Below are 14,204 nucleotides of genomic sequence, written 5' to 3' on the forward strand. Positions count from 1 at the left end.
ATTGGTCATGTATTTTTCTGATTCTATCGAGTATTCAATAAAATGTGGACCATTCTGTAATAAGAGTAACTGCAGTAACATTACTGTTAAATTAACATTAATTTCTTTATTTGACAGGACACTGCAGGTAAATTGGTAGGAAACCAACAGAATGTAAAAGAAAAAAGGTTCCCGAGGTGATTAATTTCAAATTCGAGTATCCAAAATATGTGACCAATGAACTTATATTTTTCATTATTATCGATAAATTTGCGGATTTATAGTATATTCATGAATTATGTATTATATATATATATATATATATATGTGTAAAAATTATTAACTTGAATTATAAGCTGATAAGAAAATTAACTGACTATAGATAAGTTATAAAGTAAATAAAAATAACTTTTAATTTAGCTTTAACTTTCTATATGGTTAGCTGATTCCAGCCACCGTTTAAGTATTAGGTTAAAATGAGTATAATGGTTCGAAAGCAATAATTATATCTGACGATTTAAATAATATGTAATATGTATTTATTATATATTATCCAAGTGCATTACAATAATAATTTAATATTACGCACCGCGGTAAAAATTAATTTTTATAAAAATATGTCCTACGGCCCAGGTGAGTTTTGTACCACAAAATATGACGGAGGGTATAATTGTTCATGGACTTAATGCCAACTGTGTAGTAATGCTCTCCTAAATTTTTTTCTGTATACGAATGTGTGTGTATAGTATATCGAATTACACTTGGGGACATGCGCGTCCGAGTGTGTAAAAATAAAACTAAATAATATTTAGGTATAATATTGTCGTATAGGTAGGCAGTAAGTACCTCTAAACATATTGTACAGTAAAACAATGTGGGCTTAGATTGAGCATGATAATAAATCGAAATACATTTTTATGTCTGGTATAAATTAAAAGATAAAATCGTGTTTCACGTGACAAAAAAACATTTGTGGTGTACATTTCGGTCGGAATTGATTTTTTTGTTTATTTCTCCAACGGCGACAAAACCATAAAAACCGTACTGTGTTCAATGTAAACTTTTTACTGTTAGTGTAGAAATAATGGTTAATAGGATTTATTTGTAAATTACTGTTTTGTAAATATATTGCGTACAAACCACTACATAAAAATTATCTCGTGAAAATAATGCTTTCACCGTCACCTTCTCTATATTTAACGTTCTCAGTTTGATTTTTAATTTTAATTATACATAATATTTAATGGCTATAGCACAGTGTGTTTCATTGTACGACGCATATGTTTTAACTAGTGACTACAAATATCTCATTATAAGTAATATTTACAAGCATTCGATTTTTACTGAAAAATGTATCACTAACATAAAGCAGTGTGTTTGTATACACATTATTTATCGAATCGTCGAATGAAGTTGTAAAGGTATAGGATTGTATAGAATGATTGATCGAGAACATCACTGAACCTGATGACGTTATTCGATATCAGCAAATTATTATAATTGACACCATTATGTAATTACTGTAGACGACCATTAGCAAAACACACTGCATATACATCGCCGCATCTACGCGATGCACTGTATTGGGATACGAACATACGTCGCTCAATTGCCCCGATAAGTATACGAATTCGTACAGATCACACAATAGTTATTTTCCAGTCCCCCAGATTTGGTTTGTACAGGGTGAGCGGTGGTCGTGTGTATAGTTTTTCGAATATCACCGATGAAAACAACACATCGATACGATGAAAAGAAATTAATAGAATATATCAATGTCGGTAAACCCTATTCGCGTCAATTTTTGCATACGGCATTGATGAATCGAATCGAAATCAACACTAAACATTTCTCGACGCGCGTCACTGCACTTAAATTCGTACAGTAAACTCGTCCCCGAATCGTCGTTTGGTGCTGTGCGCACAAATTCGAAATGGAATACAATCGTTATGTGTATTTAACGTTGAAAAATTCGTGTTGTATACGTTTACGGGTTTGCGATTGTCGCGTCGATAGAGCCGCGCGAGTAAATCAAATTGAATTAAAAAAAAAAAAAACTCGCAGAAAAGAAACCCAAAACTGTAATTCGGTTGGTCGCAACGGTCAGCGCGATATCGCCGCACTCGCCCCCGTCGCAGTGCCGCGTACCTCGTCCTCGTCACGCCGCTTTGACGTGCCACAACGATATCATCATCGTCACCATCGTCATTATCCGATGTAATAGCGATAACGCCGCGGCGGCGGTTTCGCGAGTGCACCGCGTTGCAGCACATGCACATCATCGCGCTCGCCGTGCACCGGCGACTCGCCGCAGTGGTCGACGGCCGCTATTGTGGTCGCCCGCGTACTTGCCCTAGGCCAAAAAATCTATAGTTATCCCAACCGCGGAGGACGACGCGCGGCGGCGGCGGCGGCGGCGGCTTCTTCGATGACCGCGACCGCTTGGGGCGCTAGCGCCGCCCGGCCTCGGTCCACGGTCGGGCGCGGGCGGCGCGCGTATGATCGACTGCGACGGCGGCGGCATTTTTAGCATCCATCGGCTGTAGAAACCGCACGGCCGTCGCCGCGTCGCCTGCGCCGTAAAGTCGCGAAACACTTCTTTTTTTTTTTTTTCCCCCGCACACACGCGCGCGCACACACACACAGACACACACAGACGTGCGTGCGCGCGCGCGCGACCGGCGTACACAATCCGTTGACCATCGGCTCCGGTGACGGGTACCGTTGTTATTGTTTTTGATCGTTTCTGTCATCCCTCGCCGGTTTCTCGAGAGGGATCGGCGCATCCGCGTGTTCGATACCGCCAGGCGCGGACGACGACGCTGCCGCTGTGCCGCCGCGAGGAGGAAAGGACGACGAGGACGATCGCCGCCGGTGTAACGCGCTAAACAAAAAAAAAAAAAACAGCCGCACCAGTCGAATCCTTCGCACGCCCGTGAGTATATTATACACCGTATATTTTATGCCCGTCTGTCGTGTCCACGAACGCCACTGATCACGATCCGTCACGCGCGCCCCTCAAAGTCGGTCTGACACGATCGGAATTCCATCGCACGCTGTTGCAGAGCGATTATGATGTCGTACACGTGCGTGTGCACACACACGCACACACACACGAAAGGATCGACTTACCTTATTTCGCGGTATTTCTCCCCTTCGACGCGTTTACCGGATCGTCGATACCAGGAACTGTTTACACGCGAAAATTCGTTTTCATTCGCCCCCGCATATTCACATGCGCTTCGATCGAACTACACTCGAGGGTGTCACGGGACATCTGCACTTCCGCTCTTGTCTTGTATCTCGTACGTGCAGCCATCCTCTGCTTTGCCCGACGGCTTACCTACCAGGTGACTTTACGCGGCGCGCGATTCTCGTACGAAAATCAATATCCGATGACCTTTTTCAAAACGCATTTGTCGCGTTCGAAACGATGTTTTATATTCCGGAATATTATAATCGTATGGCGTTTAACAGTATAATATTTTAATATACGCGTCCGAGGAGGTCTCCTATTCGGGCTAACAGGTCGTTCGATCAGCCGTCGACGTCGTATCTTCTGACGCAGTTACCGCCCCGAAAAATGTCATTTTACATAATATTATATTATAACATACATGACGCATGAGTGTATTATGCATTGAGTTATAGGTACTCTTTTTAGACGTCTACACGTGGTTTACAGCGCGACATCGTTAAATTATTAATGCGCGTCGCATAATATATAACATTATATCGTACGACATGACGCGCGGCAAATGATGTATATTACATCAATAGGTATAATATTATAAACACATAACGATATATTATTAATAATATGCTGATGTTTATAGTGTAACGAGTAACTGAAGTTTTTTTTTTGTGTTTAGACGACCCATTCAGCGACGGGGTTGATCGCATATAATAAGAGTATAATGCATAAATATTGATCCGCACGTGTTATGAGTATTACCTACGTATAGAATACCCCACCAGTAGATATTTTCATAAAGCTATTTACCTATATACATATATATATATATATATATTTATATTATTATTTATTGTTATGGTATACCGTAATATTTCGGTGTATATTATATTTTCAACGTGATCATATAGACTACGCAAAACAATCGCGAGTATTTACAAAAAGATAACACTATAATAATATAATAATAAACTCAGTATTGGCCCATATTTAATAACACGCGAAATCGATTACTTTAACTAATTAATTCAGTGATATTAATATAAAATTTATTAACTTTATCCATATTTAAAGTATGCGCATCGAGAATAAAGTTATATCGTGTGTTAAATGTTATTGCGTGTACCTAAATATAGTTTTTCCATAACAGAGATTATTATTATTATTATAAACGAGCATGATGTATATTTTTTAAATTTGATATTGTACACTTTGACTGTTTTGATTTTGTACTCAATATAATATGATAAACAAAAACATATTTTTAATAATAATTAATAGTTTATGTTCGTAATAATATTGTGTGCTATTGGTACAATTATTAATATTATCGTTATCATCGAAAGGTTATAATCATTAATCATTGCCTACCTATTAATTATCATTGCGCCATATAAATATCGATAATCGTATTACAAAAAATATATAGGTTACAATTTAACCTAAAGAACGACGCATGATTATGTGTGTTTTAGACTGATACTTTTCCTGATTTTTAGTGTGGGTAATGAATTTAATTTTTGTCGTTACTAATTTTAATTCGATCCGTTGTTTATATTGTGCTTTTATAAATCGATTACTTATTATAAACACATTTTAAACGTTTCACGTGTAACACAACATTTTTATTTAATAGATTAATGAATTGTATCCTATCTATTTTTCGGCTAATCAAATTTATAAAAATCGATTAAATCACAGTCAGACAGCATGATGTAGGTGTGTAGTTTTATTTTATGGCTCAACGTGTTAAACACATAATTTATTGTTATTTATTGTTAACATAATAGTATAATACTACGCCCAAACCTAGTTACGCATAATATGATACTAAAAATAACAAAAGTATTTAATATATTATTATTAAATAGTTTTACTATAATACAATTCGTCATAGGTAACATATCATGTAAAATATCCACGTTAGTGGTTATTGTACGATATCTAGATTGATCAATACGCTTTTGCTGAAATTGTAATAATTAATAACATGTGCATTTATAAATGTATTTTATTTGCTCGTAAAATAAACAATATATTGTCACGACTACTCTTCTAAACAACTATATAGTTATCAGTAGGTGCTTTTTATTCGATATGGGTTTTCAATGAGATAAATGGATAAACGTCATTATTTATTAGTTTATTAAATATTAACTTACTATTACAAATATTATATAATATGTACCTATAAAAAAATATTTAAAAATGGGAATTTTAATGACTAAATTTAATATTAAATAGTATTGACCATGATAAGCTGACTTAGCTTTTCAACAAATAAAAGCGATACGTTTTTTTTCCTGTGTAAGTACAACTGGTACAAGAATATTAAATTATAGTCAATATAATAAATGTATATTGCATTATTCCGGTATAATATTATAATGTAAATTAATTTAAATTAAACTAAATATTATTGTAATACTTGAAATATCAGTGATAATAATAGTAGGTCGAGTTATGTTCGTTTCCTCACGTTATAGTCACAACTGAACACAATTAATTTGACATATATACGATTACATTTTTTTATTTGAAATAATCACGAAATATAAATAATAATTTAACAGATTAAGCAAATCATCACATCATAATAAGAATATATTGAAAATTATTCATATAAATGAAACGATTAGTAATTTCAAACAATAAGTATTGTTAGTACCTGTAAATAATTTACTGTAGCTAAATGGAATAAAGCTTACATAATATTATGTATTTGATATAAGCATTTTATTTGATGCATTGTTGTATGACAGTCTAGAAGTGATGAATCAGAAAAATATAACATGTATAAATAATTCACATTAAATCATTCTATGACGAAAAAAAAATAATCTAATTGAATGTGAAAATAATTATTGTTGAATTATTCGAAGGTCACCTCTTCCTAGAGTGATATTAAACAATTGAAATTGTTCAATTAAACGTCCCTAACAGTCAATTAGTCTAAGCTATATGTGATTTAAGACTATTTCTACAGGTAAATATAAATGTCATATACGCATATATCTAAATAGTGTAGAATACATGTTTATTTATATTAACGATGTACTATTAAAAATTGTAGTTACTTAAAATATGTTAGGATAGGTTATAGATTTATATTTAAAATACGACTCATAATAAAAATATCGATTGTATATAATATAATATAGCAAGATGACATATAATATAGTATTATTATTATATATATATATTAATTTTTAAAGACCGTGGTTATTATTGAATCGTTTTTTTATTTATTATTATAATATATTTAAATATATTGTTGCCTATTTAAAACGAAAAGGTATCCTACATGCTAATTTTTTTTCCAAGTGTAATATTTGTTTTCATATATTAAAAATAAAAATGAAATTATTAGTTAGATAACTATACGTTATTCTTTATACTCGTAGTTGTAATGTTGAATTTTGCTCTAATAAAATTATCAACTGATTATAGTGAAAACTATAGGTATAATATACGTTAAATATGCTTAAACGTAACCTTAAATAATGAGATTTTCATGTGATTAACGAATTTTTAATTAATTTAATGAAAATAGGATTTATACAATTGGATGCATCTTAATAATGATAAATACTTTTTTGTAAACGTACCCTTTATTTTTTTTATACTTGAAAATACATTTAAATTGAGACGTAATGAGCAAAAAATAGTTTAGTTATTTAAAATAAAAGGTTTTTTTTAATTGTTTTAGGAATATTATAATATTGCAAGAGTTGAATTGTTTAATTCAAATTTGTTATTTTTATTTTTAAAAATAACAGTTTCAAGTATACTTGGAACAGTGTCCCATGACGCAAAATATAGATAAATTGAATTAAACCACTAAACGTTCATGTCAATATGATGTTTTTCACAATTTGAACAAACGCCAAAAACAGTTTCAACAACTCGTTTTTGCGGGATTGTTAAAACAAAACGTAGGTGTGCGTATATTTATGCATATAATACATAGGTATATCTAATTTATTATAGTCGTGAAAATATTTTTACTTATTTGATCGATTTAGCAACAGATCAAATAAAGACAAAAGTATTGCTATGATTTTTATTGTGGCGAACTAGTGCCCTTTATTTTATTTTACTGTTATTTTGGAGCGATAAAATTAATGCTTTTTACAGATAATATATTTTAAATATACGAAAAAAACAGTGTACAAAAAAACAGAGTACCTACGCCGGTACGAGTTGAAATAAATATTAATCAGCGAGTGTATATTATTATAGTAACAACCACTTTTGGATAAGCCAAGATTCATTCGGAATCGTTTTTTCAGCACAAAGATTGCTTTCAAATATCAAGTCACCCGACACAGTATCAGCACTTTTGAGTATGGGCTTAGCGTGTGCGACTATATCTTTGTCAAACCGGTATTATAGGTACTATAACGAATGGGATATTCATTACAACGGATTGATATATAGATGTCTAAAGTACCGAGGGTAGTATTATACTCGTGTAATATTATATGTCAGGTCAAAACCGTCGACGTCTGTTAATGCGTTGTATGTTCTAAAAGCAAATAATATAATATAAATCGATCATCGTCTGCGGAGACGAGATATGAAATCTACGCGATGAACTGATGAATGTGATAGTAATTTAACGAATTAATATTATCACTGTTGTACACAGCGCATACGCGCTATATACGTATGTGTAGGTATTCTTGGAAAAAAATAATTAAAACGATTGACCTATTTCGTGAGACGCGTCTCGGATAGGACGTGTTATTATTCCGATATTAAAAATGGTTTAGTCCGCAATAAACGCAGAATATTTCGATAAGACGGTTTTTCGTTTATTTTTTAATTGCGAAAAACGTTCCCGGCGCAGTTCGTCTTACGGTTCGTCTCATCGTCTGCACTACAAATAATTGCAATACGGTTATATTGCAATATTCATCTTGCTCTTTATTAATGTATAATATTTCGCTATATAATATATATATTAACTTTATGTGAGAGAAAATCGTGTGCCATCGACGATTACAAAAGTGAATTCGATTTGACATAATTCACGTGACTATGAACAACATTTTTCAGCCGTCAATCGCAAGTGCGCAATGAGTGCTTATATACGTATACGTACATACTATACCAGTAGAAATACTAATTGCAGCGTATTCTAAATTTCTAACATACTCAATATATAGGTACTTAAACGGTGGTCAACAATTTGATATCGGGCGCCTGCTCGTGACCGAATTGTTCGATTGCCAATTATTTGACCCACTATATACATTACGTCAGTTCCAAAAGCTTTTTTCCAATGACAATATTACCACAATCGATCGTGGATTGAACCAGAATTTCTCGTTTTTATACATTGTTTTATTTTAAAAATATCATTAATATCCATAAAAATGTATTTTTATATTTTTTTTCTCAACACACTTGAACTTTAAAAGTCACTTCAACGATTTTGTCTATTGAATATATGCGTGATTCTTGAATTTCGATATTATGTTACATGTGCGATATTTGATAGTATACGGAGTAAAAATTCACCTAAAACGGCAACTTTAGTCATTACTCATCAGTGGTATATGATTGATCCATGAGTGTTATGCGAAAACAAATGTCTGTGCATCTCTAATAATATACGTAACACATTATAGATACTTAATAGAGTCAATAGAGATGGTATTATTTGAATGGCTGCGAATTTATCAGTTTTTTTATATACTACAAAATATATTAAAATTCGATGCTGTAGATATAATGATTAGATTAACAAGACGTTTCCCAAACAATATTATGTTATTCAAAAAAGAAGTTATACAATTCTGAAATTGTATTCATTATATTTCGCCACACAACTCGATATGAATAATAATTAAACATTAAGTTAATAAGTCATAATTGATAAAACTTATTTATTTAAAAATTGGTGTGTATGAATTACCGTCCAAAAAACAAGTGTATTTTTCGTGCACGTATGCTTTCTTTCCAAAAAACCGCAACAAAGGGGAGCAGTGTATATTATAATATTTATATGTTCCTATCCCGACCGTGAATATCTTACACCGTATAGTTTAGTCTGAATAAAAGTATATAAATTAAAGATGAGAGAAAAATTAGAACGGTTTTATTGTCAATTAACAAACGCAACGACATCGAAGACAATATTTTCTAATGATAATTCATTAGAAAAGGTAATCGGAAACAAAAAAAAATATTGTGAAAAAGCAAAAAAAAAAAAAAAATGAAAATGAAAATACAATTTCAGTTCAGATACGCGCACTGGTTGGCTTCGGAAGTAGTGGTGGAGATCGAAGAACAGGGAGAAGATAGTGTGATCACGGGCTGTATGAGGCTGTAAGCGCCCATCGAACCGGTGGTATTGCGCACGTAGTCGGCAAAGTTGTTTCTGAGCACGTAAATGAATCCGCCGTAGCCGGGGGCCACGTGCACCGGGGCCCGGCAGTCCCGGCCTTTGGACACCAGCTGAAAGCCAATCTGGTGAAACGGGCCGTAGTTGGCGTCCCACGACCATATCTCGTTCTCGGTGGGCCGTCGGAAGTACATCCGGCTACCGGTGTCGGTGCCGAGCACGGTGATCTGGTAAGGTTTATGTCCCACCTCGACTATGGCCGGCTGGGCCGCGTCCAACGTACATCGGTCGATGTACTCGAGGTCGACGGCGAACACCTTGCAACCGGACATGAACGTGGTGTACATCCACGTCTGGCCGTTCGCCAATTGCAGCTGCACCATGAACAGTATGTCCCGCGGCGACGCTTCGAGTCCCGTCGACTTTTGCGGGAAGTCCATGGCCCACTGTGCGCCCGTGTCCGTGTTCATCACCAGCACAGTGCTCCGAGCCGCGTCCGACACGAAAGCGTAATGGTTGCAATCTCCGGTTCGCGAGCGGTACGTCGTAATGTATTGCAGGCAAGACGGAGTCTCGGCACAGTCGTCCGCGGTACCGGCCATTACCGTCTTGATTTCGAACGTCTTGTACGACGACTACGTCGAGAGATGTCGACCAGAGAGGAAAACGATTACACTTTGACAAATGCCCTACCATACGCGTCTCGGTAACGCACCTTTGGCGGTCTCCGGTGGTCCTGATCGTCGTCTATCTCCAATTTGACGACCTTTGCCGGGGCGACGCGTCTCGGACTGTCGGTCATCGTGTCCACCACGCCCACGTCCAACAACCACACCACGTCATTGATGTCGTCCACGCAGAGGTCGACGACGTTGATGAGCGGGGCCGATGCCGAGTCTGCTTCGGCCGACGTCTCGGGCGAGTGTGCGTCGGGCGCGGAAGGCAATGGCAGAACGTCCGGTTCGACGATGGCCCGATCGTCGATGCCGGCGGTCCGGAACGAACCCAACGTAAACGGGACGCCGGGCCGGAAGCGCGGGGACACGACTATCACGCGCCCGGCTCGAGTCATCTGAAACCGACTGTGGATGACGGCTCGCGGGTAGTAAGAACCGTTCCACGCCGGGCTCGTGCCCAGCAAGTGGTGGTCGTAACGCCGTTCCGCGCTGCCCGGCCGGACGCACAACGGGGTCAGTTGAAGCAGGACCAGCAACAGCAGCGATTGCTCCGAGCGCGCGATGACGATTCGCGTATGACGCATGACGGAAGTGCCGTTCTAAAAACGAAAAATGCGTAATATAGCGCTCGACGTCGTGCAGTTTTCATACATAGTCGAAAGAGAAGGTTTGAGATCCAAAAACTAAATAATAATATATTGTGCCCAACACAAACTATATTCGGAGCGAAATTCGACGCAGAAAACACTCAAATCTCGAATCGGGGAAAAAAAAACCGTAATGACCCACATCCCAAATCTGTGTGCATAAATTATTGTAGGTATTATGTGCTGAGCGAAAAAGTTTTCCAAAGGATTATATCTGTTAACGCCGCGTGATGAAGATAATCCGAACGTTATGAATACAAATGATTTTGTCAACGCCCGAACGTTGCACACGAAATAAATAATATTTACATCACAGTATATTGCACACATAGTCTGACTATTGATAGATGATACATAATATTATAATATGTTGTTTTTAATAAATTATGCACGTAGATACTACAATACAATTATTGTTTATATTTTATTTTGAAACGAGTTCACGCCTAATCGCTTTTCTCACGCTAAAAAAAATATCATAATATTATGTTTCTATTATTGTTATGAGATTCGATTTTTAATTTGTTTTTGTTTCCTGCGATTGTACTACTTTCTGTCCGTGGTCATAATAATATGTTCATTATGAATTGTTGTCCTTTGTATTCTTAACGTTTTGATTATTCGACACGAGAACACGAAATTGTTAGATCGAATATTTAATATTTTTTTTTTGAATTAATATCTTTAGTTTATAATATACATCAAGTGGATTGTATTACAATCACTGTACGGGATATAAGTCAAAGATATCGACGGGCGAAGGAGTTGTAACGATAGTAATATTATTAACATTTATAATATTCGTAGCAGAGCAGCTTGCGGTATCAACGTTGTCGGAAAAGAAATTATGAAAGACATAATACGCAACGCAATACCCGTAAATAATTTGTTTGTTCGGTTTTACTTTTAATCCAATAAAACCTATTTTGCAATATTAAGTTTTACAATATTGTCCCAGTGACGTGCGGTGCGCCATGTACGCGCATACATCTGCTTTAATCGGGACGAAAGGTGATCTGTTAAAGGTCTATACGGTACACCATACAGAAATAAATAACATGCCGATATCGGTATTGATTTATACTTGTGCGGGGGGAAATGGACATTTATGTCGAAGTTGATTTTGCCATTTCAACGCTGCCAATTTGGCTATGTTTGAACGGTTGCGCAGTGCATGATGTTCCGAAGATATGTAACTCATGCAAAACAATTTGTTTTTAATAACCCGGCTATGCGTAATTTGTCATATTATAATATGTAACGGGAAAATGACCGGGTAAAATTCATCGGGAATACGGGAATCAATATATTATGTTATATAATGTTACCGTATCTGGTAAAAACGTACCTTTCGACGTTTCTCAAAGGTATGCGAAATAATATTTTAAATAAATTCGTATCGACACGAATCGCAATAAATGTTAAAGCCGATGTCTAATATTATAATCGTAATCGGGTTCTTGTGAATAATGCAATGTTTCTAACGAAAACGGATAGATAGCGGATTATTGATTATATACGTTGGATAAAAATAAGTATATGCGTTTTTAAGGATAATTGATAATATAATTATTATGTAGTATTATCACGATTCACAACGATTAGACTGCTATATATATATATTGCGCAATCATATTATATATAAATATATATATTTAGTCCTATTCTACTTTATCAAAAGAAACACTTGCTACGGTCTGTACTTTATATGGCCAAAACCTCTTAGATTCGGGTGAAACAATGCGATGTGACGCGAAAAGTAACGTTTTACGATTTGCTATAGCTCGTTAAATCTTTTGTGTCCGACTCGCAATTTACAAATCACAATGGCTTATATCGAGTGTTGACTTTATTCTTTTTATCGTACACTGATTTGAATTCCTACTATTTCTTTAAGTAATTTGCGGCTGGGAACATTTATGAGTAATAAATACATTTCGCCAGCTTCAAAAGTCAGATAAATAGTATTTATGGTTATGTAAGTACCTACCTATCTTATTTATTAGGACGTGTTCCGAGACTTGGGGTAACCTATCTCATTGCATATAAGAAATACTACAAGAAAATCAATTACATTAAAGCCAATATTATTACAGTGTTCGGTTAAGTATTTTTTTTAACGTTAAATTATAATATTATATTATCTTAAAAACCACTTGTGTATAATCTATGTGGTTATACATATCACGTTAGTAATAAACATATAATAATAAACTTTGAACTAGTAGTTATCACATTTCATTATATTATATAACATTAATATATTCGTATACATAATATGCTATAAAATTATCATTAATATTGCGAATGGTTAGGCTCCTTGATCTATTAATTTAATCACTTAGAATTAACAATAATAATAATTTATGCCATTTAAATTTAAATAATTGCAGTTAGGTTACGCAGCGTTAGTATATTATTATCATATATGTATAATTTGTATATATTTTATATTTTTTGTGTAAAATATTATCTCTGTAACATATTTTACATACAACTTAAACGTATTGATTATAGATACCATGATTTATGACGAATGAGTATTATATGAACATAAATAATGCGAAACGACAAATGTTAACCAAATTAAAATTATTATTGTACCTAATATTATTAATAGCGATTTCGTACTCAATATTAAAAAAAAATAACTATAATTGGAGAAATATCTAAATGCGATAACTGCTTATGTAACGTACCTACATATTTATTTTTTATTATTGTGCACTAAACGGAAAAATGTTTACTAAAATCTACTACTCGTCTTAAATCTTAATCAAATAATAAATTACAACATATTTTTATACTAGATAATCATAGACAAAATATGAATTTCATTAAAAAATAATTAGGCACTTAAAAATATCACTGATTTATTCAAATTGTTATAATATACATGTACGTATGCCGTTCAATAAAAGTTATGCATTACCTATCTTATATTAAACCTTATTAAGAAAATACTTTAAAAAACGCCGAATTATATCATCTAAATATTGTTATTATTAATAAACTCTCAGTGGCACGGACCATTGGGCTAACAAAGTTATATTATAATTTTAGTTCAATCACAAGCTATCAATAACAATGTTTTATAGGTTTTAAACAAGATAAAATTAATTTTAAATATTATTTTAAATTTTGTTTTGTAGTTGAGCGGTGTTTATGAATTTAAGTATTAGTGGAAATTGATTGAGAGTGGCAGCATTTTGGAGAGCGAGTCTAAAAGGTTTTAGTAAACAACATTATAGTGGTTCTAAAGTCATTTTTCACATCTAAAGAATGAGTTTTCACGTTTATACGTGTTAAGGAGGAGGACTTTAACATATTTTTTCTGTGTGATACAGTAGTATTAT

At 34.4% G+C, this 14,204-nt stretch overlaps 2 protein-coding genes across 3 annotated transcripts in view; one reads left to right on the forward strand and one right to left on the reverse strand.

Moving 5' to 3' along the window:
- The first annotated feature begins 2,592 nt into the window (after positions 1 to 2,592).
- Positions 2,593 to 14,204, forward strand: part of LOC113556017 — a 39,683-nt gene continuing 28,071 nt past the window's right edge. Inside the window, exon 1 of one of the 2 annotated variants that reach the window (XM_026960708.1) lies at positions 2,593 to 2,914. The gene's annotated coding sequence lies outside the window, so the exon portion shown is untranslated. The remainder of the gene's footprint in view (positions 2,915 to 14,204) is intronic. The other variant, XM_026960709.1, reaches the window with a different exon arrangement.
- Positions 9,416 to 10,785, reverse strand: LOC113558171. Its single transcript, XM_026963676.1, has 2 exons — positions 10,240 to 10,785; positions 9,416 to 10,159 (listed from the first exon to the last, which is right to left on the reverse strand). Exons 1-2 carry the CDS (start codon positions 10,783 to 10,785, stop codon positions 9,416 to 9,418), a joined length of 1,290 nt encoding a protein of 429 aa, XP_026819477.1.

The sequence above is a fragment of the Rhopalosiphum maidis genome, chromosome 4 (genome assembly GCF_003676215.2).
Source record: "Rhopalosiphum maidis isolate BTI-1 chromosome 4, ASM367621v3, whole genome shotgun sequence".
Taxonomy (NCBI): domain Eukaryota; kingdom Metazoa; phylum Arthropoda; class Insecta; order Hemiptera; family Aphididae; genus Rhopalosiphum; species Rhopalosiphum maidis.

Coding starts and splice junctions, on each gene's coding strand:
- LOC113558171 (XM_026963676.1), bottom strand. CDS start 10,785: ATGCGTCATACGCGAATCGTCATCGCGCGCTCGGAGCAATCGCTGCTG. Junction 10,160..10,239: donor ACCACCGGAGACCGCCAAAG/GTGCGTTACCGA, acceptor CTCTCGACGTAG/TCGTCGTACAAGACGTTCGA.